Genomic DNA, 26,911 nt, shown 5'->3' with positions numbered 1-26,911 from the left:
ACATACCCTCTTCTAAATCACCATGGAGCTGTAGCTGCATGTACAAGACTAAGGTCACCACTCCTGTGTAGAGGCGGCTCTGTACTCAGTGTTTATTACCTTATTCAGCTTCATTTGCAGGGCAACCACTGGACAGAGAAAGTCAGAAGTGCTACCTACTTTACCTGGGCCACTCATATAAAACTGAGGACTGTTGGGAGAGAAGCTACTGTGTCTCTGGACTCTGCGGCTGGATCGTTTGCCGGGCCATGGAATTGACAGGACTTCTGGTTTGGTTGGGCCTTGTCTTTAACAACAAAGAGAAAGATATAATCCTGATGTCATTTCACAAAATCACAGAATTTTAGAGTTTGAAGGCATCAGAGATTTTATAATGCAACTCATCACCTTTAGCCTACTATCCCTCCCCAGCCCCCACCCCCAATAAAAATATTCCATTTACAACATAATTGAAAAATGGTCATCCAGACTTGTGCCTGAGAACCCATATCTTTCAAGACAGACCATCTCACTTTTAGATGTCCCTAATTATTACTGAGGTTTTTTTTTTTTAATTTAACGCTGAATTTGCTTTATCATGATTTATATTTATTTTTTATAAAGCTTTTTATTAAAAAAAATGCATAGATAATTTTCAACTTTTACCCTTGCAAAACCTCATGTTCCAATTTTTTTTCCCTTCTTTTTACCTCCTTCTCTAGATAGCATATAATTAAATATGTTAAACATGTATCATTCTTCTATACATATTTCCACAATTATGCTGTACAAGAAAAATCAGGTCAAAAAGGAAAAATAATGAGAAAAAAAAAACCAAAATGCAAGCAAAAGAAAACACCAAAAAAGGTGAAAATACTATGTTGTGATCCACACTCAGTCCACACAGTCCTCTGCTAGCAGATGGCACTCTTCCTCATAAGACAATTGGAAATGGCCTGAACCATTTCATTGTTGAGAAGAGCCATGTCCATCAGAATTGATCATCTTGGTTTATATGTATTTGTTTTGACTCTTTCTCTAGGAAATGGAAAAAAAAGGTTCTCATCCCCTTTCCACAGGACAGAACTCAAAATAATCATATACAATTTTATGACCTTTTTTTATTCTTCCCTGTTTAGAATAAACAAACCTAAAGTCTTCATTTCTCAAAAATTATGGATTATTAGCCCTTTTCCATTCTCTCTGCCCTCATGGATAGTCTACATTATCACAATGCCTTTTCTAATTGTGATATCCAGAACTCCAAATGGAGTTTGATTAGCATTTTTTTTATTGGATTACAAAATAAAACTAATTTTTGGCTTATATTGGTTTTGTTTTGGTTGGTTGTTTTTGGCTACCCTGTTGCATTATTGACTTGTAGTACTGTCACCAAATTTCCAAAGTTTTTTCAGATAAACTGCTGTCCATATATATGATAGGCTATCTTCATTTATCCTTATTAAACCTCATCTTATTTGTTTCTGTCTAAAGTCCTACAATGTTAAGATTTTAGGAATACTGGCTCCTTATCATACAAATTAATTAATATGGAAATGTCTTACATGATTCTATATGTATAACATATCTCAAGAAGAGAGGGAGGAAAGGCTAGAATTTAAAACTCAAAACTTAAAAAAAAAGTCAAATGTTAAAAAATTGTTTTGACTTCTAATTGGGGAAAATAAAATATATATTAAAATAAAGAAAACGGAATACTAACTCTTTGAAAAATGCATTTTTCTGATTTCAGTAATAGCAATTGTCTGCTCAAGAGAAAAAAAAGCCTGGAGAGAGGGTTGCCTTTTTTTTTTTTTTTTCTTTTCTAAGTAGCCTCTAGAGACATAAGAGAAGGAACTACATATAGACTTAAGAGGCAATACCACTTCCCCCATTTTCCTCAATATAAACTTTCTGAATAATAAGTAAGCTCATGGGTTGTTTTTTGTTTATTTTTATGATTACTGCAACTCAAAATATACCCTTTCTGAGACTGACATTGGTAGTAAAATTCAACTGGTACAAAATTCTTTTTTTTTTCATTTCAGTGATTGTGTTAGCTCCCTTTCAAAACTGAAGGCTGGGAGCCATTAAATAGATGTATTTTTTTCTGTGTCAGGTGAATTTCTTGCTTTTGTTCTTTTTTTTTTTTTTTTCTATTTTTAATTTTTATTTAATAATTACTTTATATTGACAGAATCCATGCCAGGGTAATTTTTTTACAACATTATCCCTTGCACTAATTTCTGTTCCGATTTTTCCCCTCCCTCCCTCTACCCCCTCCCCGAGATGGCAAGCAGTCCTATATATGTTGGATATGTTGCAGTATATCCTAGACACAATATATATTTGCAGAACCGAACAGTTCTCTTGTTGCACAGGGAGAATTGGATTCAGAAGGTATAAATAACCCGGGAAGAAAAACAAAAATGTAGATAGTTCACATTTGTTTCCCAGTGTTCTTTCTTTGGGTGTAGCTGCTTTTGTCCGTCATTTATCAATTGAAACTCAGGTCTCTTTGTCAAAGAAATCCACTTCCATCAAAATATGTCCTCATACAATATCGTTGTTGAAGTGTATAATGATCTCCTAGTTCTGCTCATTTCACTTAGCATCAGTTCATATAAGTCTCGCCAGTCCTCTTTGTATTCATCCTGCTGGTCATTTCTTACAGAACAATAATATTCCATAACATTCATATACCACAATTTACCCAGCCATTCTCCAATTGATGGGCATCCATTCATTTTCCAGTTTCTAGCCACTATAAATAGGGCTGCTACAAACATTTTGGCACATACAGGTCCCTTTCCCTTCTTTAGTATTTCTTTGGGATATAAGCCCAATAGAAACACTGCTGGGTCAAAGGGTATGCACAATTTGATAACTTTTTGGGCATAATTCCAGATTGCTCTCCAGAATGGTTGGATTCGTTCACAACTCCACTCTTGCTTTTGTTCTTCTTGTTTCCATGGTCCTTTCACCTAAGATCTTTAGTCCCTGGGACTGTAGGTTTTGGGACTGAACACAAACTTATTCTACATAACCAAATAATTTGATATGGCTCTTTATTTCCAATTCCAGTTATATTTGAGCCAGTAACCTCTAAAATGAAAACTTCTACAAATCATGAACAATACCCTAATCCTATTCACTTTTCCTGAACTTGTATTGTTTTCCTTTCCTTCTCATTAAACACAGCTGCTTTGCAGCTGCTAGCAGTAATGAAATGAGAATGAATTCAAAACCATCCCAGGGACTAAAACAAAGAAAAATGGTTGTTCCTTTTAAAAAGAATCCCTGCATGGTATTTTTTATGGAACACAAATGTGCTGCAGGTAGCCATAGAAAATCTAGGCATTGGTAAATGGCCAGAGAACTTGAGATGTAAAAATTGTTCTCTTCTGGTACATGGTTGACTCTTAAAAAAGAACCCACTTAGTTCCAGTAATGCAAAACAAAAGAGACAATAGAACAAGCCTTATTTTCTCATTAGGCAAATGAAATCTGTTTCATTGTACCTTAAGACATTTTGTCTTCCATTGCAGAGAGCCAGCTGAGAATTTGAAAATTCACTATTTTTGTTTTTCTAAAGCTACTTTATATACTTTGCTATTTAAAAAAGAAGCATGAGGATAGAATCCGAATCATTAAATAAAACTTTTAAAATTCTATTTTAATGCAGTGGTGTTCTTTGCTTTTAATTTCATCATTGTCTATACACAAGACCAAGACAATCATAATTCTCCTTCAGTCATTCACTAGTGTATCTCCATCACCTTAAACTATTTCACTGAAATTCCCTGCTGAACATAACCTCCTTTCCTTTAATACTCTCACTTTATTGGACCTACTTTGTGCTTTCATCACTAGGTCCTTTAACCCCTCCCATTTCCCTAATCAGTTTTTCCTGTTCTAACTTCATTGCCTCAATATCCAATCATGAGCTCTTGGTTAGGTATTTAAATGAAGCAATCACTCCAACTATTAAATTTCTTTACCTCTGTTCTTCTGCAATTCTTTCTCTACTAAATCCTAACCTTGGGCAATCCCCAGTGAAATTGCAAGCAATGTTGAAGAAAACCACGAAAATATTAACTATGCCTAATGTAAATTTATACTGTCTAATCCCAGCTGGGCCATCAGCAGTCCTTTTATTTTTCTTTGATTAACTTCTTATCCCCTTCCTTGCAATGACTTTTCTAAGCTTTCTTTCCCCATTGTCTGCATTCTTCAATTCTACTCTTGCCTTCTTTGTCATCAGCTCCTGGCTTTGAGTCTTGTTTTTATTGAGAACAAAGCCCTCTGATGAAAACTTTTCCAACTTTCTTGCTTTATATCTCAATACCACTCAAGGTCTTCACTCATCCTTTCCTCTTTCCCTTATGTCTCAGAGGAAAAGATAGCTTTTCCTCCTTGCCAAGCCTAACACCGACAATTGTGTCCCTGATTCAATTCCTACCTACCTAACCCAAGAATTTACTCCATTGATCATTTCCTATATCTTTGTGTATTCTTTTTCCCTTTCTCCATTGGTTCCTTCCTTTGCACTAAAAAATATAATTAGATCTCTTCTTACATGCATTTATTAAACAGGTACTGTGCCAAACACTGTGCTAAACCCTGAGGATTTATCATAAACAAAGGTAAAAATTACACCCCTGCCTTCACAGGACTCATATTCTAATAGGGGAGATAACATGTAAACATCTAAATACAGACATTATTTTTGCACATAAATGGAAGATAATCACAGAGGAAAGCCCCAGGGACTGGAAAAGGCTTCTTGGAGAAGATGGGATTACTAGTGAGTTTGGAAGGAAACCAAGAAATAATGGGGAGAATATTTCAGGACATCCCGTGAAAATGATGAGGTGAATACAACCCCAGCAAAAGGCCATGTCTTTGCTAGGAACCTAGTGACTAGAGGGGCCAGAGGGAAGGGCACTGACAGGCTTATTTTACCCCTCAGTGGGGCCTTTTTTTTAAAGTTAACCTTTCTTGAATTTCCTGTACACAATCCGTTTCCTAGCATGGTTCTGGTATGATGTCCAGGTTCAGGCCTACAATGAGGTCAGCCCAATGGCTCTGTAGACCTTTAGTGTGGTGGTCAGTCTAATACTTCTCTTCTCCCATACTTACCTTCAGAGCTTCCCAAACACTGAACTAGCTCTGGCAATGCTGCTGTAAATCTCATTAGCAATGTGTACATTCCTGGAAAGCACACTGCCGAGATAAATGAACTTATCCATAGGATTCAAAACTTCTCCATTTACTGTAACTGATGGTTCCATATTTGGATGGTGTGGCCCTGGCTGATGGAGGATCGTGTTTTCTTGGTGTTAATTGTTAGGCCAAAATTATTCCAAAGATCATCTGGACCCCCAATAGTTACTGTCCTCAATCAGGAGGTTACTCCTTTGCTATATAAAATCTTATCCTTTTCCCTGTTAATTGCTAGTTCATCAGGAATTTATCCATTTTATGGTGTCAGGTCATTATTCCCATCTTTTCCCTTGTTAATGATGAGTTTATTAGGTGCTTTGCCTTTTTACTAAGCATCACATTGGTGGGTTCATTAGGAATTTAGTCAATTGCAACGATACTGTATGAGGATGTATTCTGATGGAAGTGGACTTCTTTGACAAAGAGACCTAACTGAGTTTCAACTGATAAATGATGGACAGAAGCAGCTACACCCAAAGAAAGAACACTGGGAAATGAATGTGAACTATTTGCATCTTTGTTTTTCTTCCAGGTATTTTTACCTTCTGAATCCAATTCTCCCTGTGCAACAAGAGAACTGTTCAGTTCTGCAAACATATATTATATCTAGGATATACTGCAACATATCTAACATATATAGGACTGCTTGCCATGTAGGGGAGGGGGTGGAGGGAGGGAGGGGAAAAATCGGAACAGAAGCAAATGCAAGGGATAACGTTGTAAAAAAATTACCTTGGCATGGATTCTGTCAATATAAAGTTATTATAAAATAAAATATAAAAAAAATTTTTAAAAAAAGGAATTTAGTCAATTGTTATGGTGTCTTCTCCCTTGTTCATTGCCAGTTATGGTAGGGAACAGCCCCTGTTTTTATTGATAGCTAGCATTCACTAGGAACATAGCCTGTATTATGGCATTAGATTTTATTCCCATCTTTCCCCTTGTCAATCACTAACTCCCTTTTAACTCCTTTGTCTCTTGCTTTGGAGATAGCATAAGTCTACAAATTCTTTTGGGCCACCTCATGAATCAACCCCTGCACCTCATCAAAAAGGTTCAACTGGGAGATGGTGTAGTGCGTAAACAAAAGCAGCAAAGAGACCAGTTCTGGTCTGGATCACAGAGAACGTGGAAAAGAATAAAATGTAAGAAGACTGGAAAAGATAAAAAGGAACCAGGTTGTGACATGTTTTAAAAGCCAAACAAAACAATTTAGACTTGTTCCTAAAGGTTATAGGAAGCCACTGGAATTTACTGAGTGTAGAGGTGACATGGTCAGACCCATGCTTTGAGAAAATCACTTTAGAAACTTGAAGGAAAATGGATTGGAGGGGGGAGAAACCTGAAGTTCTAGCTTACACAAAACAAAAAGTATTGTTTCTTTGATATTTCTACTCTCTAAAATCCTTGTCCTAAATAGAGAAGATGACCATCAATTAGGGAATACCTAAACAAATTGTTGTATATGATTGTGATGGAATGCTATTGTGCTATGAGAAATGGTTATAAAGATGATCTCAGAAAAATCTGAAAGATTTATATGAAATGATACAAAGTAAAATGAGCAGAATCAGGAGAACAGTGTACACAGTAAAAGGCAGTATCATATGATATCAACTGTGAATGATTTAGCTACTCAGCAATACAAGTATCCAAGAAAAATCCAAAGGAATTATGATGAAAAATGCTATCCACCTCTAGACTGAATGCAAATTTATATATATATCTTTTCTTTCTTTTTCTTTTGTATTTGTTTTCTTTCATAACATGACTAATGTGGAAATATGTTCTGTATGACCATACATGTATAATATATCATATTGCTTGCTTTCTCAAAGAGGACGGAGGAGAAAAATTGAAAGCATTTGGAACTCAAAATAATAAAAAAACCAAAAACCTAAAAATTATTTTTACATGTAATTTGGGGAAAATAAAATATTAAATCATAAACAAACTATTGCTCTGGCTTTTCTTCCTTTTGCTCCTAAGCGTCGAGAAAATACAATCCCATTATTTGCTATATATACCTCCTCATGACTCCCTCCCTCACTCTCCAACCCTTTGTGATTTGACTTCATAATGATATGCCACAAGTTGTTTTCAAGTCTTCTTTGCAATAAAGAAAAATAATAAAATCTTAAGCTATATATTTTAAAAAGATATAGCTTTCAGGAAGGTGATCCTCTGGTCAGATAACATTTGGAATACTATACTTAGTTATGGTCACCAAAATTTAAATAGGATATAGGTAAAATGGAACCCCTCAAAGGGAAAAGCAACTAGAATAAGGAAGCGTCTTGAGTTTATGCTATATGAATATCAGTTGAAGAAACTGGGGATGTTTAACCTGGCAAAGGGAAACATGAGGGAAAATGATAGCTATCTTTAATTATTTTAAAGTGATTAGCTTTGTTCTGTGTTGCAGAGCAATGGGTTAAAGTGTCCAATTTAAGCTTAAAATCAGGAAAACAAATAAACTTCCTAACAGTCAGAACTGTTGCTTGTCTTTTATTTTCAAAGCAAATCTTGACTTGGATGAGGTCTATAATATTTAGGTGGATATGACAGAAAGCCTGAATTACTATAGTTACTCCCTGTACCAAGCCAGAAGGAGCCCTGATAGAATCATCTCAACTTTAAGTGGATTTTTTGTTCTTAATGACCCTTACTAATATTTGGGTGGAAACTGATTTGTATAAATTAAACTTCCCATTTGCTATTTTTTCTTTGGCCATCTTTCTTCTACATATGAGCAGACTATTCTGACTTTACTACTTTGAGGCATTTTTTCTTGTCCTTCATTTTCTCCATTCTTTTATATCATTCCCAACTCCCTCTGAAAGACACTGAAAATGAATGCTATTTAAGTATTTCAGAGCTAGAGTTTGATGAAAACATCTTCTACGTGTCCCAAAATTTGCCTTTCCTCATTTTTGTACCTTGGCTATTTCTTTTCAAGCCCCCAGAGTTCTCCATTGCTCCCCTGTCCTTAAAGAACATTCAGAAGAAATAGTCTGCTTACCTCTCTTGACGAGTTTGTTCCTCTGTGGTTTCCATGGCACACTCCAGGGAGTTCTGCAGAGACTGCAGCTGGTTCAAGGTCTCCTTCAACAAAAATCTAGTTACAAACTGTTCCAAGTTGGAGGCCTCTTGGTAGTCCTAAAAATGCCACAAGTGGATGAAATAACAATTTGGGTTAAAAGAGAAAAATAAAATGCATAGATTTCTACTCCTACAACCTCCTCATCCTTTGATAATTCCTACAAAGAAGATAGAAGGAGAGAAGAGGTGAGAAAGAAACAAGATTGGAATTGTTAGAGCATATTTCAGTGAAAGAAATGGAATAAAACATTTTCCTGAAAAAAAAAAAAACAAAATAAAATGAAGTAAAAGTCTATTCTGATATAACACTTTTACTTAGATCTATTGTATTTCAAGGCCTAGATAGGACAAAATTCAGTGGAATTACAGAAGAAATATCTGCAGCATAGAAGAAAAAATTTCTCTGGAAAATGATTCATTGTGACAATTATTCCTAACAAGTTGAATTCATGTAGACAGTCAAGTCATAAAGTGTAATAAGTCCCCTTTTCCATCTAAATGAAATCATATTTGAGAGCTGACTTAATTCCCTTCTGGTATATAAATAAACATATATGTGTATATATATATATATATAATATATATATATATATATATATATATATATATATATATATATATATATATATATATATCTGGAAAGTAGCTCCTGATGCCAAAGAAAATTCGTTGGTGCTTTTTTAAGAATCTCAGTAAAAAGATGTTTGACATGACAAAGTTAAATGGCCTGTTAAGTTTACATCTGTTCATCCCAGTCATTCAGACTTGTTCTTCCATAGACTTCAATGCAGTAGTTTGGCAAAACAAGCTCACACTCACAAAGTCTTCAAAGTAGGCAGAACTATTGAGAGAAATATTCAAAGAAGTGCTTAAAGACTTATAGACGCATAGCTCCTTTCACCCTGCCTAGATTAGTTTGGACAGAGGAAGGAGGAAGTCTTGATGCTGCTACTATCTGAAGTAATTATGTTTTTTTTTTTTTCCCCTCCCCAAGAGCCCAGGAGATACAGAGAACAGACATCCTGTTACTCATAAACTTGTAGAGATCATATTTACCCAAATCTTTTTTAATCATCCTCTTCTTGACATCCTAATTTTTATCAATCGCACCTCTATCTAATCTTAGAAGAAGATCTGAGCGTTCCTCCTTGTTCCTTGCTCCCTTTAATAAGCCATCATGTTTAATCCATTCTTCCTTCCCTCTTCTGTTCCATTATATTACTAGACTTTCTTTATTCTTAACTCCCTCAAATTGATCAGTCTTCTTTTCTTTCCATTTCTGCTGCTACAAACCTAGTTCAGAGTATCATACTTCTTACTTGGACTATTATAATAGACGCTGAAGATATGTCCTCACTTTTCTTTCCTCCCATATTCCTAAATCCTCCTCACTTCTGTATCTTTGCTCAGACCATTGCTTGAAATGTCCTAAAATTTTACTCTTCCTTCAAGGAGGCCCTATGTTACCTCCTATGTGAAACCTTTTGTGATTCTTTCTTATGAATAAACATGGATCTGAGTTTTATGAAGGAAAAGACCCATTTGATCAAAAATTTAAACACAGAAGTCAGTTTTGTGATTAGAATGCACATATTCTAAAGCTATATATTTTTTTAGCAGCACAGATAGTATCTTTCTCTTCTAAAGTGATTTCTACATAACAAAGTAAAGTGGTTTTTATTCTTTGTTTTGCCTCTTTTCATTATTTAAGTTCTTCAACTTGGATTAACATTGAGATTAGATTTCTGTGTTAAAGGTGGTAGAAACCTAACAAGTTTTTCCTCATTAAATTGCCATCAGGTTTGGTCAGTAGCATAAAGAATAACATAACTACGTCAACAAGATGTTATGTGCTTATGTAAATTATGTATAATGCCTCCCATATTGATGGATTTACGTATACCATGTATATCTGTTTCAAAGTTCTGGCCCATATTCATGGATTTATGTGTACCTGTTTCAAGTGAGCCCCTTCAGAAACCTGCTAATCTGATTTGACTTCCTATTTCCTTTGGTGTTTTCATCTCCCTTCCTGAGGTGTCAGGGAAGGCGTGATCACCTTTTTTGGGGGTTCTCACCTCCTTGAGAAGTCAGGGAGGTCATGACCATCCTATGTTCTAAAACAAAAGAAAGGGGGAGATGTTGGAATCTTTACAAACTGCTAATTCGTTAGAGTTGATCTGATCTTACAAGAAGATGTTTTGGGCCAGAACCTGAAACAAGGTACTAAGTAGAACCAATTAGTACAATGCTTGTGTTTACACCTTTACTCATTGGAGTTCACAAGTATGCTAAATATTTTTAGTGATCTCAAAACCTGTTTCCAAGACTTGTCAATTTCACCTTTAGAACATCTTTCAAATATACCCTCTATTTTTCTTTGATACTGACCATCACTTCTCTATGCAAGCCTATCTGAATTATTGTGATAACCTGCTAATGGGTTTTCCTGTTTTAAGTCTCTCCTTCAGCCATAAAAGTGATTTTCTTAATGCACAAATCTGATCATGTCACCTCCCTCCATCCCCATCCCAAACCATAAGTTCTAGTAGTGATTTCCTGTGAAAAAACAAAATACCCTATTTGGCATTAAAAGCTCTTCATAACCTAATCCTCTCCTACCTTTACAATCTTCTTACCTTACTCTCTGATACATACTGTTTTTTTTTTAAATAAAGCTTTTTATTTTCAAAACATATGCACAGATAATTTGACAACATTGATCCTTGCATAACTTTGTGTTTCAGATTTTCTCCTCCTTCCCCCATCCCTTCCTAAATGGCAAGCAATCCAATACATGTTAAAATATATGTTAAATCTAATATATATAAACACATTTATACAATTCTCTTGCTGCACACACACAAAAAAATCAGACCAAAAAAAGAAAGTAAATGAGTAGGAAAATAAAATGGCAAATGAATAACAACAAAAAGAATGAGAATGTTATGTATGATCCATATTCAGTTCCCACAGTCCTCTCTCTGGGTGTAGATGGCTCTCTCCATCACAAGATCATTGGAACTGGTATTAATCATCTTATTGTTGGAAAGAGTCTCATCCATCAGAATTGATTGTCATATTATATTATTACAATGATCTGGTGCTGCTCATTTCACTTAGCATCAGTTCATGTAAGTCTCTCCACACTTTTCTGAGATCATCTTGCTGGTCATTTCTTACAGAATAATAATATTCCATAATATTCATATATCATAATTTATTTAGCCATTCTCCAATTGATGGGCAGCTATTCAGTTTCCAGTTTCTGGTCACTACAAAGAGACCTGCCACAAACATTTTTGCACAGACACGTCCCTTTCCCTTCTTTAATAACTCTTTGGGCTATAAGCCCAAAAGAAACACTGTTGAGTCAAAGGTTATGCACAGTTTGATAACTTTTTGATCATTGTTCCAAATTGCTCTCCAGAATGGCTGGATCCGTTCACAACTCCACCAACAATGTATTAGTGACACATACTTTTCAATTCAGTGACACTAGTCTCCTTGCTATTTCATGAAGAAGACACTCCATCTCATTGGTTCTGGGCACTTTTTTTCTTAATAGTCCCCATGCCTGGAGTGCTTTGTCCCCCTCTTCTGTTCTAATTATCTACCTTCCTGGATTGCTTTAAGTTCCAACTGAAATTATATCTACTATAGGAAGCCTTCCCCAACTTCTTAATTTCAATGCCTTCCCTCTGTATTTTCCTATTTATTTTGTAGGTAGCTTGCTTTGTATATATTTGTTTGCATGTTGTCTCCCACATTAGATTGCATGCATCTGTCTATTTTTCATTAAGAGAGTTGATATGTAGTATTCTATAGTCTTGTTCCTCTTTGCCTTTGTCCAACATTTAAAGATCATTTCCAGCTATTACATTTTAACCTAAATATTAATGAATGAGAAGTAGCAGTTTCTCTATCAGTAGTAATTTGCAAATGAACGATGTTGTAAAGAGAATTATATGTTATATATGTGAGGGGGGAACCCTGACACTATTCTCCTTGAAACTGTCCTTCTTGACTTTGGGGGTGAGCCCTGAAACACTCCTGACAGGGATCCACCCTTGGGACAGTTAAATGGTTTCACTGAGTCCAGGGCCACTGCTACTTAGGTACAGAGTTATTTAGACATAGATCAGAACTAAAACCCAGTTTTTGTCTTAATTACTGAGTTTAGTTCTCTTGCTGAAATAGAAATAAATCTAACTCAGAGGAGATAACCCAAATCTTATTTACTTTTTGCTTTGAAACATTTTGTTGTTGTTGTTTTGGTATTTCTTTTCGTCTGAGGCTAGCATTCAAGCATTCACATACTTTCCCATCACCTTACAGAGTTCTGAAGTTGGCTCTGGAGTATGTAAGGAAAGCTATATTAGCATTAAAAAATGTGCAGGAAAAACCCTCAGGCAGATAACTGAGAACTGTTTTCCTAGTGTAGTACATTGGAAACAGTGTTGGATTTAGACTCAAAAAGACATTGGTCCACATGTTGGCATGACTGCTTACAATCTGTATTATCTTGTGTCAATAATTAAAACTCTTTTGGCTTCACAGTCTTATCTGTAAACCAAAGGAGTTGAACTAGATGACCTTTGGGGTCTATTTATTTTTCTAGATTTTTAATATTAGCAACAAAAATTTAAAAATAAGCTATCACTTTTGTGAAGCTTAATTTCTGAAGTAATTAAGGCTATCAAGAATAGATTGTGCAGAAACTGGCCTATTCCAAACAGATTCCTTTATAATTTCATTTAAATGTTTTCAAGATTCTCATGGAATTGGACTTTCAATGACAAAATGTTTATAGATTTTCTTAGTTGGGTACAGACTAGAGAAGATAGCTTTAACAAATAGAGTACAGAAAGAACACTGTAAGAAAAAGGATAGGGAGGAGGGAAGAAAAGAAACAGGATATAGGGAGAGAGAATGAGGAAAGGGCCTGTGGAAAGGAAGAGAAAGGAAGACAGAGAAATGTGGGTATGGAGATGGGGGTGGGGGTAATAGAAGGGGAAGAAAAGAAGAAAGAAAAATTGGAGTGAAGGATAAAGAGAAAAGAGGTAAGTTCCTAAAGGTTTATAACCCATTAGGAAAATTACTCCATTTTTGAAAACTGTTGTTGGTAGGTAAATGATGCAGATAATATTCCCATCTGCCACAAGGGAATGCTAATATTGATGCCTTGTTTATAACTTGCAGTTTTACAAGTGTCTTATGATTTTTCTAGAAATGAGTCATGTCCATATAATATAAATATTACAGGCTGTTAATTACTATAAAAATTGTTTAAAAATGAATAAATACCATTTGTTAAAATACTTTTTTCTGACCAAGGGTGAAGGCTGAGCAAACTGTTTCTGGTTATAGATTTGAAAGTGAGAGATTATACTAAAACAGAAAAATAGCAACTATCTTTATTGACCGTCTATTATTTCTGTTTTTCCAGGGAACATTTACATATAAATTAATAAACTGTAGGGAAAACTAGTGTTCATTATTTACTTCACAGAGCATCTCAATTATGTCAAATGTTATATTAACATAAAAATTATGTTAAAAATGTACAATTACCTAATTACGTATTTACCTAATTACCTAAAATTAACTATTTCAAAATAAATATTTAAATATTTTGTAGTTTATGCCAACTAGGATAACAACATTAGCATATCGTTCTTAAAATTTACAAAAGCATTTAACAAAGATAACTTCGTTTTATCCTTACCAACAGCCCATGCTTATTGATACTATTATTATTCCCGTTTTACATATGAGAAAACTGAGGCAAAAGAGAGTAAATGATTTGTTCAGGGTCACTTACACAATGAGTAAGTATATGAGGCTGGATGTGAACTCAGAATCTTCCTGACTCTTAAGTCCAGAATTCTATCCATTCCATCACCTAATTGTGTCTCATAGCTAAAAGCAAATGCAATTTATTTTGAAGAGAAAGGATTGCTTATTAGTTCTAACTCTTTGATCCAGGGCTTCACTACTAATTAATTTTGCATTGGAAGACTGAAGACTTGAGATACTGTATATTTATGAAATTTATAAATGCCACTCCAAGGATTATAGAGTTATGGAAAGCTCCTAGGAATAAAAAACAAAGTATGAGGATAAAATAGAAGAGAAATTAAACCCATTGTCATATTCTATGTTTCCACAAGGGTTTTTGCTATGTGCATAATTTCCAATTTCACAGAATTCAAGAATTTCAAAGTTGAACCCCACTTCAATAATATCTAACCCAAACTTGTGCCTGAAAATAAAATCCCCTCTATTGAATACTCAATAAGTAGAAGCTTCTTGAAGTCCTCCAGCCACTATCTTTGAGATTATTCAATCCATTAGGGTACAGTTTTAATTGCTGAGAAGCTCTTCCTTTAGCTCAGTACTGAATGAGATAAGGTGAGATCTTTCAAGACAGTTGTGAAAATCGAGTAAGGCTTCATCTATTTCAAAGTTTGAGTAGGCTTGAAGGTCTCTGAGCATTAAGTCAAGGACATACTTAAAGTGTCTCCTCCCTGCTATTTTCCTAAGGGCATAATTTAGTCTACTCCCTGGTATCCTCTTAAGGATATACTTAAAGTCTCCTCCCCGTTATCCCCCTAAGGGCATACTTAAGTCCCCTTCTCTTTATCCTCCCTATTTCAACCAAATATGCACAACTATGTACTTATTCGTCAACTTCAATTTTTTGGGCAGTTTCCGCGTTTAGAATGTAAGATCCTCAGCCAATAAGGATGAGGGTCAGTGGTAGGAGGGGAATTTGCGTTAGGGATTAAAAGCACTGACTCTGCCCACTATGGTGCTTTCTCCCTTCAATTATCTGCTCGATGGGTGGGACACCCGATTCTCAGCGGAACTTTGCTTTGCTTCTAGAGATCTCGCCAGTCTTTTTTATTAAATAGTTTCTGACCCACACAGTACTGACTCTCTCTTCCATGTCACCCAAAGCTGCTAATTCTGCTCTCAGCTCAAAAGAACAAGGATAATAATTCCTCTTCTTCAGAGAGCCTTTCATTGAAGTCCTTCAAGACAACTCTCCTTTGTTTTGGGGAGGGAAGTAAAGAAACAAAGAAAATGAATGCAGGCAAGTTTCCTCTTCCTTTCTCTGCAGAACCTAGATCTGTTTTGTTTGAAAGCAGATTCAGGCATTAAGAGACAGAGGCACACAGACAGAGACAGATTCAAAGATGAAGAGGGGCAACAATCAAAGAGAGAAAGAGACAGAGAAATACAGAGACAGAAAACAGGGAGAAGGAGGAAAGAATATGAAAAGGAGGAAAGGAGGGAGGGAGAGAGAGCGATTGTGATAGAGAAAGAGATGGAGAGAAACAAAGACAGAAAGTACAGTGAGAGTGAGTAGAGACAAAAAGACAAAGACAGAAAGAGAGACAGGCAGAGAAAGAGAGGAAGAGAGAGATATAGAGACAGTGAAAGAGTAGAGACTGAGTGTGAGAGTGAAAGTGTGAGAATGAGACAGCAGAGAGACAGAAAAACAGAGGCAGAGAAACAGAAAGACAGAGGGAGGGAAGGAGAGAATATATCAAGCTTATCTGCCCGCTGGCTTCTGTATGGTTTATATAATTTCTTTTTGTCAATGACCTAGTAGTGGGATCTGGTTCAAAGGATATGGACATTAAAACTTAGAAACATTTTTATCATCTTTTAAAATAAGCTGGAATGTAAACAACATCCTTTTAACAGAATTCCATCTTTAGAAATACTGTATGGCCAAATTGAAGTTTCTTAGGGATTAATCAAGTATGCTCCATATCTCAAAGAGCAAGCTCTTCCCTGGCTAGAAGACTGAGAAATTAAAGTCTCAGCTATTGCTCACTGCCCATGAATTATCAAAGTTAATTAAGAAAATCAGAATACTAATTTGTCCTGTTTGTATTTGTCTCATTTGGAAATTAATCAAGTCCATGACATCTCTCCAGTCTCAATGTCTTCTTGTTTATGTCTTGACATAATCAAACTTAGCAGGAGTTCCTGCCTGTTCTCACTTTCCCTCCCCCTCCCACCCACACTTAATTTTTTGTGTGAAACGTGTCAGCTTTGTATAAGAGACACAAATTTGTTTCTGCAAGGTTGAAGCTGTTATTATCTTACTCTCTCTCTCTCTCTCTTTGTCTCTTTCCCTTTCTCCCTCTCCCTCTCTCCCTTTTTGTGTGGATGTCTCTTTGCATGTCCTGCACTTCTCTTTTTTCCTCGTCTTTCTCTTCCTGATTCTGTTTTTTATTCTTTCCATGAAGTTCTCTTCTTTCTCCTTTCTCTGTCCTCAACCCTACCATGCACATCTTTGCTATTTTTTTTTTAAATTGAGAATCATTTTAAGATGCAATATGGCTATTTTATTTCAAGTTCAAATCTCTGGTCAGTCATGGCAGATGGTATCTTGTGGATCTTAGGCAAACATTTATTTTATTTCATACCATATTCACAACTGGAAAAAAAAATATCCTCTACTTAGTCCTTCAGCAATATTCTTAGAAATGATCAAATAACCCAGGGTTGGAATCGATCCTAATAACTTCTTTGAGAGATTTGTAGTTGAAGTACATTATGACGGCCTTTCCCTCCTTTTCACAAAGTTATGGTGGCTCCCTTTTTAGGTAGAATAAAAATACCTTTTGTAAGAAAGAGGGATTCTTCTGATACTCCTATTTAAATGCGACATTAAACTACTTTGCTCCAAGTCCAGGAACATTGTACAACCTACAAAATGAGATCCGTAATGACTCCAAAGAGCTTGGCTTAACTATCTACATAAGAAAAAGAAACTGGATGAAGATGAATGCATCAATGAAAAAATGAATGAACAAAGCATTTTCAAAAATCACTTATATACAAAGTTGTGCTGAACTCTGGGCATACAATTAGAAAAGTAAAATAGTTCTTGCAGGAGGATTTTGGGGAAATGGTAGACTAGGTTAGAAACTTCTAAACTCTCCATATTTCCTCCATAAACAAACAAAATTGCACCTCAAAGCTAACAGACTGGTGAAAAACAAATAAAAGTTTGGGTAGAATAGCTGTCCTCCTAGAACTATAGGAAAAGATAGGAAGAAAGACCCTATTGATTAGTGTTGTGTAAATACCTCCAGGCTAACTCCACTGAAACAGCAAGAGGGGAGCCCTGGATCTAGTTGGTTTAGGAGGAAGTCTCAGCTTCAACCATAGGAACTTTCATCTCCTCACACGCTGGTTATGATGAATAGGCTGTAATCAGGATCAGTAGTTTGGGATGTGAGGCTGCTGCCAGGACTCCTATTTGACTGTTGGTGGCAAATAGGTAGCAGGTCCTATTGTTTAAACTGTGACATGTAGTTTGATGGAAAATCACACAGACACAAACATGCATGCACACACAGAGAATCCCAAAAAGTCTTAAGGAAGTTTTAAGCTTTAATTTAAATTGATTAAACACTTAAAATTTAAAATAGCTATTAAAGCTTAAAACTGCACCAAAATTTTGGGTCATTCTATATATATGTGTGTATGTATATGTGTAGAAATATACACATGTGCACATATATGGATATATAACAATGCATGGATATAGTATATTTATATGCAATCATATATAATACATGTTATATATACATGCATGCATGTTGAACATATTGTATATGGCTTATGGATTTACTCTAGGATTGAAAAGAAAAGCCTTGTTGAATTGCTTTGAGAGATTGCAAAGGTTTTTTTAATGACAGCAAGCTTCTCCCAAAATGAAGGCCCAACTTTTTAATCCTAACATTCTTCTAGTGATGGATGACTATGAATCACAGAAAACAACAGTATCCAAATAACCAAAATTGAGGGTTACCTAAAAAGTCATAGTGAGGTTACAATCCATGTTAAAATTTATGAAGGACTAGTACCAATGTCATCAAAGAAATGTGTGATCATAAAAGATAATAAGATGGACACATGAAGAAATGAGAGAATAACCAGTGGGCAGACCATCTTGCTTTATGACTGTCTTTTAAAAACATATATCCTAAAGGCTAAAGCCTCCCATTTCAGCCAGGGCATTTCCAGTCATCTTGATCTATATTTTGCCACTGGCCCCAGATGGGTCTGGAGGCAAAAGTGAGGCAGGTGATCTAGCACAGCCCTCCCTCATGTAAATACAATTCAGTAGCATGTTATAGCATCTGATGTCATCGTCCTCTTTGAGAATAAAGGGCAAACAAAAACCTCTGTGAGTAAAACTGACTCACAAACTAGAATTGGTCAGTTGAAAGACTTCCTCCCTCCCTCTCTCTCCCTATCTCCTTCCTCCTTCCCTCCCTCTCTCCCTCCTTTCCTCCCTTTTTCCTTCTCTTCCTTTTCCCTTCCTTCTTTCCTTTCCTCCCTCCCTCCCTTCCTCCCTTCCTCCTTCCTTCCCTCCTTTCCTTTTCTCCCTGTCATTCTTTCTTTCCTTCTCTCCTTCCCTCCCTTCCTCCTTCCCTCCTTTCCTTTCTTCCCTCTGTCCACATAAGATATCTTACCATACCTACAGATGCTCTTAAAAACATTTTTTCTTTTCTTTTGTACCAAGATATCTTGGGGTTCACTGGCTAGATTTCTTAAGGACAATGCCTTAACCGAAAACCAATCTGATTTTCATTGTTTACCAACAAGTCCTAGGCCAAAACTCATTTGATCACTGTTTCTGTCCAGTTTGATTCAGACTGAAGGTAAATAGCAGTTGTTTCTGCTTTGGTCAGAAACTCTGAGGACCTTTCCCTCCCAGATTTATTTATTTATTTATTGAGATTTCTATGGACTAGGTAAAAGAAATGGAGAATTTTTTTTTTGCCTCAATTGCTACCTAGCCTTAAAATAACTGAATGGGTATGGTATTTGTCAAACTGGGACCTGTTGAAAACCTTAGCTTAAAAAGACCAAGGTCTCCCACTGCATCCAGGACCATCTCCAGTCACCTTGACCTATATCTTGCCACTGGACCCATATGGCTCTGGAGAGGAAAGTCATTTCACACAGCTCTCCCTCACTTAAATCTAATTCATTTGTATGTCATGGCATTACCTCCCTGATGTCATGATGCTCTTCAAGAACAAAGGACAAACAGCAATCCTTCCTTCTTAACTAGACTGTAAATCTTTGGGCAGAGACTTTTTGGCCTAAATCTCTTTTTTCTTTTTAATCCATCATTTCACATAGTCCTACAACAAGGCAAAAGTAAAAACAAAAACAAAAACAAACAAACAAACAAACAAAAAAAAAAAAAAAAAAAAAAAAAAAAAAAACGGTCCCAGGAAAGAATAGAACCAGCACTTAAAGCAAACTTCAGAACTAATGCTATCTGACTTTAAATGAGTTAAAAATTGGCTACTAAAGATTTCTGAGCTCTTTCAGCATGTTGATATCTAGAGACTGTATTGAGGATTTTAACAAACATACCGTTTTGAAAAATTCAGAGTTTTTTGCTGCAAATTCTCTGTTATCACTAAAAAAAGAGTTTGTCTTTTGGAAAAAAAAGTCTCTCCCCGCTCCCCACTTCCCCACAAGGAGTTGCTTTCAGAAACCAGTCTTTTTCTTAGCAGGAAAGATTAAGAACATACCTTAAAGTAAGACTTGACAGGACAAAGCTTGAAAAAGTGTTAACAAAGAGTCATTTTTTGCAGATATTGGGAGTTGGTTTAAAAAACAAAAGTGTTAACTTCAAAAGGCTGGGATTAGTGGAAGACAGAGTACTGGATTTAGTCATACCGAATTCAGTTCTGGATTCTGGAATTTATGATGTTTAACTGGAAAAATAATTTAATCTTTCTGTAACTCAACCTTTTCATTGTAAAATGACAATTCTCTCTATAAGATTGGGTGAGGAATACACTTTTTAAACTTTAACACATGCATATAGAAATGTGAGCTATTATTATTTATGTTTTTAACTCAGAAGGACGAACTGTGGTACCATGATCTTTTCTCTATTGTTAGTGGGAACTATGTGTTCTGTGGCTTTTGTGTGGTAGGACTACATTTTTGAGTTGGTAAAAATAGTTAAGGCCGGAACAAATAATCTATCCTTCGAGCTGGAAAGTGAGTGGCTGGAAGGAGAAATGAAGTCTGGTTAGAATTTAACCCTGGTGCTTACCCTAGGAGCTTGGTGCTATTATCCCCATTTTGCAGGTGAGGAAACTTAGGCTGGGAGAAACTCTGGAGTTTTCCCCAGTCACCCAGTTAGTAAATACCTGAGATTGAATTTGAACTCAGTATTTCCTGATTTTAACATCCAGCAATCTTGGACTTGAAGTCAGGATAATAAAATAAATGAGATTTCTACTTTTCCTCCTAGTGACCTAGATTGGAACCAGTGTAAAATGTTTAACTGGTAATCAGATTGTCAGTTAGCCCAGCCCTAATGAGCTAGGAGCCAAAAACACCTTAAAGATTGACCTTGGAAAGAGAAAGCAGACTAGGAGCTATTTTTGAAGCAGGGAAGAAAGGTAGCATTCATACTAGATTAGGGAGGGACCATCATGAAATTAATCTTCTCCAGAGCAAGCATGGGGACTGGCCATGTAGCTAATCCAAGTTTGGAGACTAGGTAGATGGGAATGGGAGCTAAGTAGTCCTAGGAGCTAAGTCAGAGATGGAAGGTTGGATTCCATTCAATAACTTACTTAGAGTAAGTGCCACCATCCATCTACTTTTTACTCTATAAATCGACCATTATCATATTATGATGCTCTACTTTTTACTTTATTTCTTGAAGGTGGTATGCTGCCTTTTGCTTGTGTTTCAAGGGGGAAATGCAGTGAAAGAGAGTGCTAGAACTGGAATTAGAAAGGCCAGAGTTCAAATGTTCTGTAAAGAGGGGGTAGTCTAAAACACCATCTGCCTCTAGAGAAAGAACTGACAGTGTCTGAATACAGACGGAAGCATGCTATTTTTCACTTTCTTTCCTTCTTTTCTTTGTTTCCTTCTTTCTGTCTGTTTCTTCCTTCCTTCTTTTCTTCCTTCTTTGCTTCCTTTCTTCTTTCTTTTCTTTCCTCCTTTCTTCTTTCCCTCCATCCCTCCATTCTTCTCTCCCTTCATTCTTCCCTGCCTCCCTCCCTCCATTCTTCCCTCCTTTCTTCCTTTTTTCTTCCTTCCTTCTTCCCTTCTTCTTTCCTTCCTTCTTTCCTTCCTTCTTTCCTTCCTTCCTTCCTTCTTTCCTTCCTTCCTTCCTTTCTTCCTTCCTTCCTTCCTTCCTTCATTCCTTCCTTCTTTCCTTCCTTCCTTCCTTCTTTCCTTCCATCCCTCTTTCCCTCCTTCTCTCCTTCCTTCCCTCCTTCTCTCCTTCTTTCCTTCCTTTCTCCCTCCCTACTTTTCCTTCCTTCTTCCCTTCTTCTTTCCTTCCCTTCTTTCCTTCCTTCCTCCCTCCCTTCCTTTCCTTCCTTCTTTCCTCCCTCCCTCCCTTCCTTCCTCCCTTCCTTAACTCTTTTTCTTTCTTTCTTAACTTTCTTCCTTCCACAAAATGACTAGAGATGTTTTATATGATAGCACATGAATGACCAATATTCTTACCCTCTCAGGATTGTGGGAGGGGAGGGAGAGAAGATAGAATTTGGAATTCAAAACTTTTTGGAAGATTGTTTTTACATGTAATTGGGGGAAAATCAAATATATATATTTTTAATTTTGCTTGGCCTCATAGGGCAGACCTAAGAAGACCAGTATGTGAAACTTAGAAAGAGAGATTTCAGTTTGATATAAGGAAAGGCATTGAAATTATTGAATTTCCCAAACAATTAGAAGTCTAAAAGTGAAATGGGGTATTTTAGACTAGAGTAATGAAGTCCCTTATCTCTGTAAGTCTTCAGATAGAGGTTAGTATCATATAAGGGATGTCAGAGATAGAATTTATACTCAGATATTGGTTGGACTAGAAGAATTCAGAGATCTCTTTCAATGGTGAGATTCTATGATTTCCTGTGAAATACATTTGTGACAGATGGACAGTTCTATTTTTAATCATGGCTACTTCATGGTCTGTGAAATCTCTACTGCCTTAGGTTATTGAATTTGTCAGACAAGTAAAATTGTTATGTGTCATATTCAGTTATATCTTCTATCTGATTTCCCTGCTCTCAAATGCTGAAATTTCATCCAGTGCCTTTATTCTTAGTCTATTTGTGCAAAAATCTTATTCAAGGAAAATCTGGAGCATAAAGAATAAATAGTTTAGACTCTGTCCATGTATCTGCAGATGTCAAGATGTTATAGGCAGAGTTTTGTTTTTTTTCTCATGGAAATGCTCAGTAATTGGCCCTGATATCTTTGGAATCAGTTATTTATCTTACCATCTATGGCTAAAATGCAAAAGAATTTTAGTAACTTTACTTAGCAAAAAGAATACACTGATTTTTAATGTTTTATTCTCTCTTCTTAAAAGAGCAGTTTGCAGCAATTCATTTGGGATGGTAATAAAAATTAAGATAATTTGACATACATATGGGGAAATTATTATGGGGATCATATCTGATGTAAAAGAGAATGAGTGAGGCCCTCTTTCAGATTACAAATAAGAACAAATTTATTTGGGCTTCAGATGATGATAATTCACTCAATGTATTGCAGAGAGCCCTACAGAAAAAGAAAATAAAAACAACAACTTTGGACCTTAATCTCTGAGGGAAGAATCAAGCTAGTTGAATGAGGAATGATTTAATTTAGTCTTTTAAAATGCAACTGATGAGGAGCCAAGGTGGCAGAATAGCAGGAAGTATAGATAAGCTTTATCATGAAGCTACTCTATAAAGATCTAGAAAACATATTGGGTGTGGTTTTTTGGGGGGTGGTAATCTAAGAAAAAGTCACTATGGATCCTTCAGAAAAAACAGATATAATCTTATGGGGGGAAAATGGATCTTTAATGAAATAAAGGACTGAAGCATTTCTGATGAAAAAGCACACAGCTGTGTAAAAATTTTGAAATGCAAACACTGGAGTCAAAAGAGACATAAAAAATATAAACATGATAGAAAAATCATAAAGGACTAAGCAAGGATAAATAATTTTCATTCTAATATGAGGAAATTACATATGTATCCCCTAAGAATCTTATCATCATCAGAGGGTCATGGAGTAAATCTAATAAGATAGAGGACCTGAGAATAGTTTTGGCATTTTTTGAAGATCATAAAAGAAGAATATAAAGAGAGGGGAAGAAGAATGTGCTAGGGAAAAAGGAAGAGGAAAAGTGGCTAAAATTATCTCACATAATTAGAATGTGCAAGTAGAGTACTAAACATATTAGAAGGAAGGGATGTGGAGAATGGGCAGCCCTTGAATCTTATTTTCATCTCAACTGATCAAATGAAGGAAAAATGAAGATATAGAGATAAATTTCCACAGAGAAATAGGAGAGGAAGAAGAAATGGGAGAAAAGGAAGTGGGCTTGGTAAGGGAGGGATGAATTCTAAGCAAAAAAAAAAAAAAATCTAAGATGGACAGATCAGGAATATGAGTTTAAATGAAACTAAAGTATAGAAACTTTTTGTGCTCTAGATGAGAGGGGGAAAAAAAGGAAAAGGGAGCAGAAATTGATCACACTAAATCTAGGATATTTTGTTAAGCAAAACCTTTTTCATTACCCTTTTTATAAAGAGAAGAAAAGAAAAAAGAATTTATAAAGAAGAAATGAAAAGTATAAGAGAAAAAGATGGAGGAAAATATAGACATGGCAATCATAACTGTGAATAATTGTGAGTGGTATAAATTTATACATAAGGTGAAATAGCAGGATTATCTAGAAAGCAGAATCCAATAATGTGTGGTTTACAAGAAACACATTTGAAAAATAAAGATTCAGACAGAGTTCAAAAAAGGCTAGATCAAAATCAATTGTTTCAGCTGAAATAATAACTTGAAAATTCTGATTAATCTTTTGGCTAACCACAATTCTAAAGACCCAACAATGAAACCTGCTATTCTCTTTCTGATAGAGAAATGATGGACTCAAGGTATAAAATGAGAAATGCAATTTTCTGTTGAATTTTTTCAGTCATGTTCAATTCTCTGTGACCCCAATTGGGATTTTATTTGCAAAGATACTAGAATGATCTGCCATGTTCTTCAGTTCATTTCACATGTAAGGAACTGAGACAAACAGGGATAAATGATATGTCCAGGGTCACATACTAGTAAATATTTGAGATCAGTTTAGAATTCAGGTTCTCCTCACTTTAAGGCCAGGCCTCTATCTACTATGCTACTTAGCTGCCCACTTAGAAACAAGTAATGTGAGAATGTTTTCTTTGAGTATAACTATAATTCAGAGGCAGAAAGGGGACAAAAACATCAGGTTTAGATAGTGATTTCTTTGATTTGCTTTGTTGTACATTTATACATATATCAAGATAATTTATTCTTTCAAAATGTTCAAAATAATCTTTTTATAATCTACAATTGTGCACCTGCTCTTTCTCATATACCTCATTTATTCTAAAAATTTTCCTTTTGTCCTCATTTTCCAACAATTGAAAAAGCCTTTAACACAGAAAACTTTTACTTTCATCTAGCCTGAAAATCAGGAACCAGGTGAGAAGGCATAACAATATTTTAATTTTTAATCAATGACTTCAGCTTAACAACCATCAGTTAGCCCTTCAGCGTTAAATGGTCAGTCAGCATCTAAGAGTTGAGTACAGTGAGTATGAGTAGTCATTCTTATTTTATTTCCTCATCAAAAGCATTTTAGTGCTTTAATATAACAATTCCACCTAGCTGTCATTCTTTGCTTCTTGGAATTTTTGGGGCTTATTTATTAACCTTTCCTGTGATTTAATTTAGTGAATATTAGTGGGAGAATTTTATGGTATATTTCTTTAAAAACAAACAAACAAACAAAAAAAAACTTCTATACTTCAGTGAATCTATGATCTTTTTAATTTTGAATTTCAATTTCAATCTTAAATTGAAATGGATGAACCCATCCATTGATGCAATATAATCCACCTATCATTTTCATTCTACATCATTCCTGTCTGAGCCTTTGCATGAATCTTCCATCAAGAATTCCGCTTGCTCATTTATTATTCTGTGGATACAAAAAGACTTGAGTTGCTCACCTGTTATTCCTTATTCTTTGCCAAGTAACTAGCTACTTTTCTTTTCCATATGATTCTTTGATGATATATTTTATATTATTTATTGATTGCATATAAATCAACCAGTTGACATGCACCTATTAAGTACCTATTATATTCCAAGCATTTTGATGGCAACAAAGAATAAAACAAACTGTCCCTGCCCTTAGCCACCTTACAACCTGTCAGAGGAGACAGCATGTATTTAATAAGTACTATATATTTATAGATAATTATAATAACATGTCACATTACATATACACAAATGCACACATATATATAGATAAACATGTTCTAAAATTTTGCTGGAGAAGATGGTTAGTAATATGTTTCAGCCTACTTAAACCCAACATGAGTCTTTTTATTGATGGTTAGGTTATTGGGAATATAGTTTTTAGCCATGTATCAGGAGAGAAGACCTTGAAGATGATGTTTTTTGTTGTAGCAAAACTTGGTTCAGAAGTGTTTGAATAGCATTGTAGAGAATATAGACAGTATCAATAGCACCTTGTGCAGATGTCTAAAGCTATCTGATGAAGTCTCAGCATCTGGGGCTGTCCCTAAGTTTTGTTATTTAGTTTGGAAACTACCCTTGTTTCTCCTGGAAGATGAATATTATTGATGGGGGCCAAAATGAATCAATTGACTCAGGTTCTTGTGATGGTGGACTTTTGTAGGAAGAGCTATTATTTTGCACTATATAAAAAGTGAATAAACTGCTCTTAGCCTTTTAATTTTTTTTTCTTTTTTTTCTCTTCTCCCAACCCATTTTTCAGAAGAGATGATGGAAGCACAGCAAATAGTGGTTAGGGAGGAAGTTTTTCTTTTAAGGTAGCCCCCAAGATTGGATTTAGTCTCTGTGAGTCCAAAACTAAGGAATACTGAGCCATGGATTACTTTGAGTTGAAAAAGCAAAAATAGACACTTTCATGTAGTATGAACACAAATAGCATCCCTCATTTAATCCCTAGCCTCCCATATAATTTGGTCAAAAAGTCTGATTTACTAGAGGTAGAAGTAAAAGATAATGGCTGCTGTTTAATAAAAGTTGTTATCTAAGAAATGTAAGGCAGAGCAGACCAGAGCAGTGGAATAGCAGTAGAATTTCCCTGAAGTGGTTCTAATACTTTTCCAATTACCCTGCGCAATCAAAGTGCTTATTAGTGCCAGTGTTAAGCCCCTGACATCATTAACCTTCCAATTTTTCATTTTCAAGAGGGAAACCAAACAATCTCTACATCTTGCTGTAGAATTATATAGCAGTTCATGAGGGATTCAATAATAATCCTTGTGTCAGTTCTCACTTGACAACAACAAAAAAGTAGACTCTGGGAACGCTATTGGGATGCTCCTCATGTCTCTGAATATTACCCTTAGACTAAGTGAAAATTTCCTATCAGATACTATTCATGTAAGGGCATTAGGCGGCACAAAGCTCTTGGCTCGAAATCAGGAAGACTCATCTTCCTGAGTTCAAATCCAGGCTTAGACACTTACTAGTTGTGTGA

The 26,911-nt window shown here is 35.6% G+C and overlaps 1 protein-coding gene across 4 annotated transcripts in view; it reads right to left on the bottom strand.

Moving 5' to 3' along the window:
• The window catches only part of NECAB1 (N-terminal EF-hand calcium binding protein 1), a 320,695-nt gene that overhangs the window by 24,205 nt on the left and 269,579 nt on the right, over nucleotides 1–26,911 (bottom strand). For all 4 annotated transcript variants that reach the window (XR_007949416.1, XM_051970820.1, XM_051970819.1 and 1 more), the window contains 2 exons: nucleotides 8,228–8,364; nucleotides 165–286 (listed from right to left, as the gene is read on the bottom strand). Coding sequence is in view for 3 of the 4 variants with exons in the window: in XM_051970820.1 (XP_051826780.1) it covers nucleotides 165–286; nucleotides 8,228–8,364 (259 nt within the window). In the remaining variant the exon portion in view is untranslated. The remainder of the gene's footprint in view (nucleotides 1–164; nucleotides 287–8,227; nucleotides 8,365–26,911) is intronic.

This window comes from Antechinus flavipes, chromosome 1 (assembly GCF_016432865.1).
Source record: "Antechinus flavipes isolate AdamAnt ecotype Samford, QLD, Australia chromosome 1, AdamAnt_v2, whole genome shotgun sequence".
Classification (NCBI taxonomy): domain Eukaryota; kingdom Metazoa; phylum Chordata; class Mammalia; order Dasyuromorphia; family Dasyuridae; genus Antechinus; species Antechinus flavipes.
Note: the sequence above shows the minus strand (reverse complement) of the source record. Positions and strands in the feature narration are given on the sequence as shown.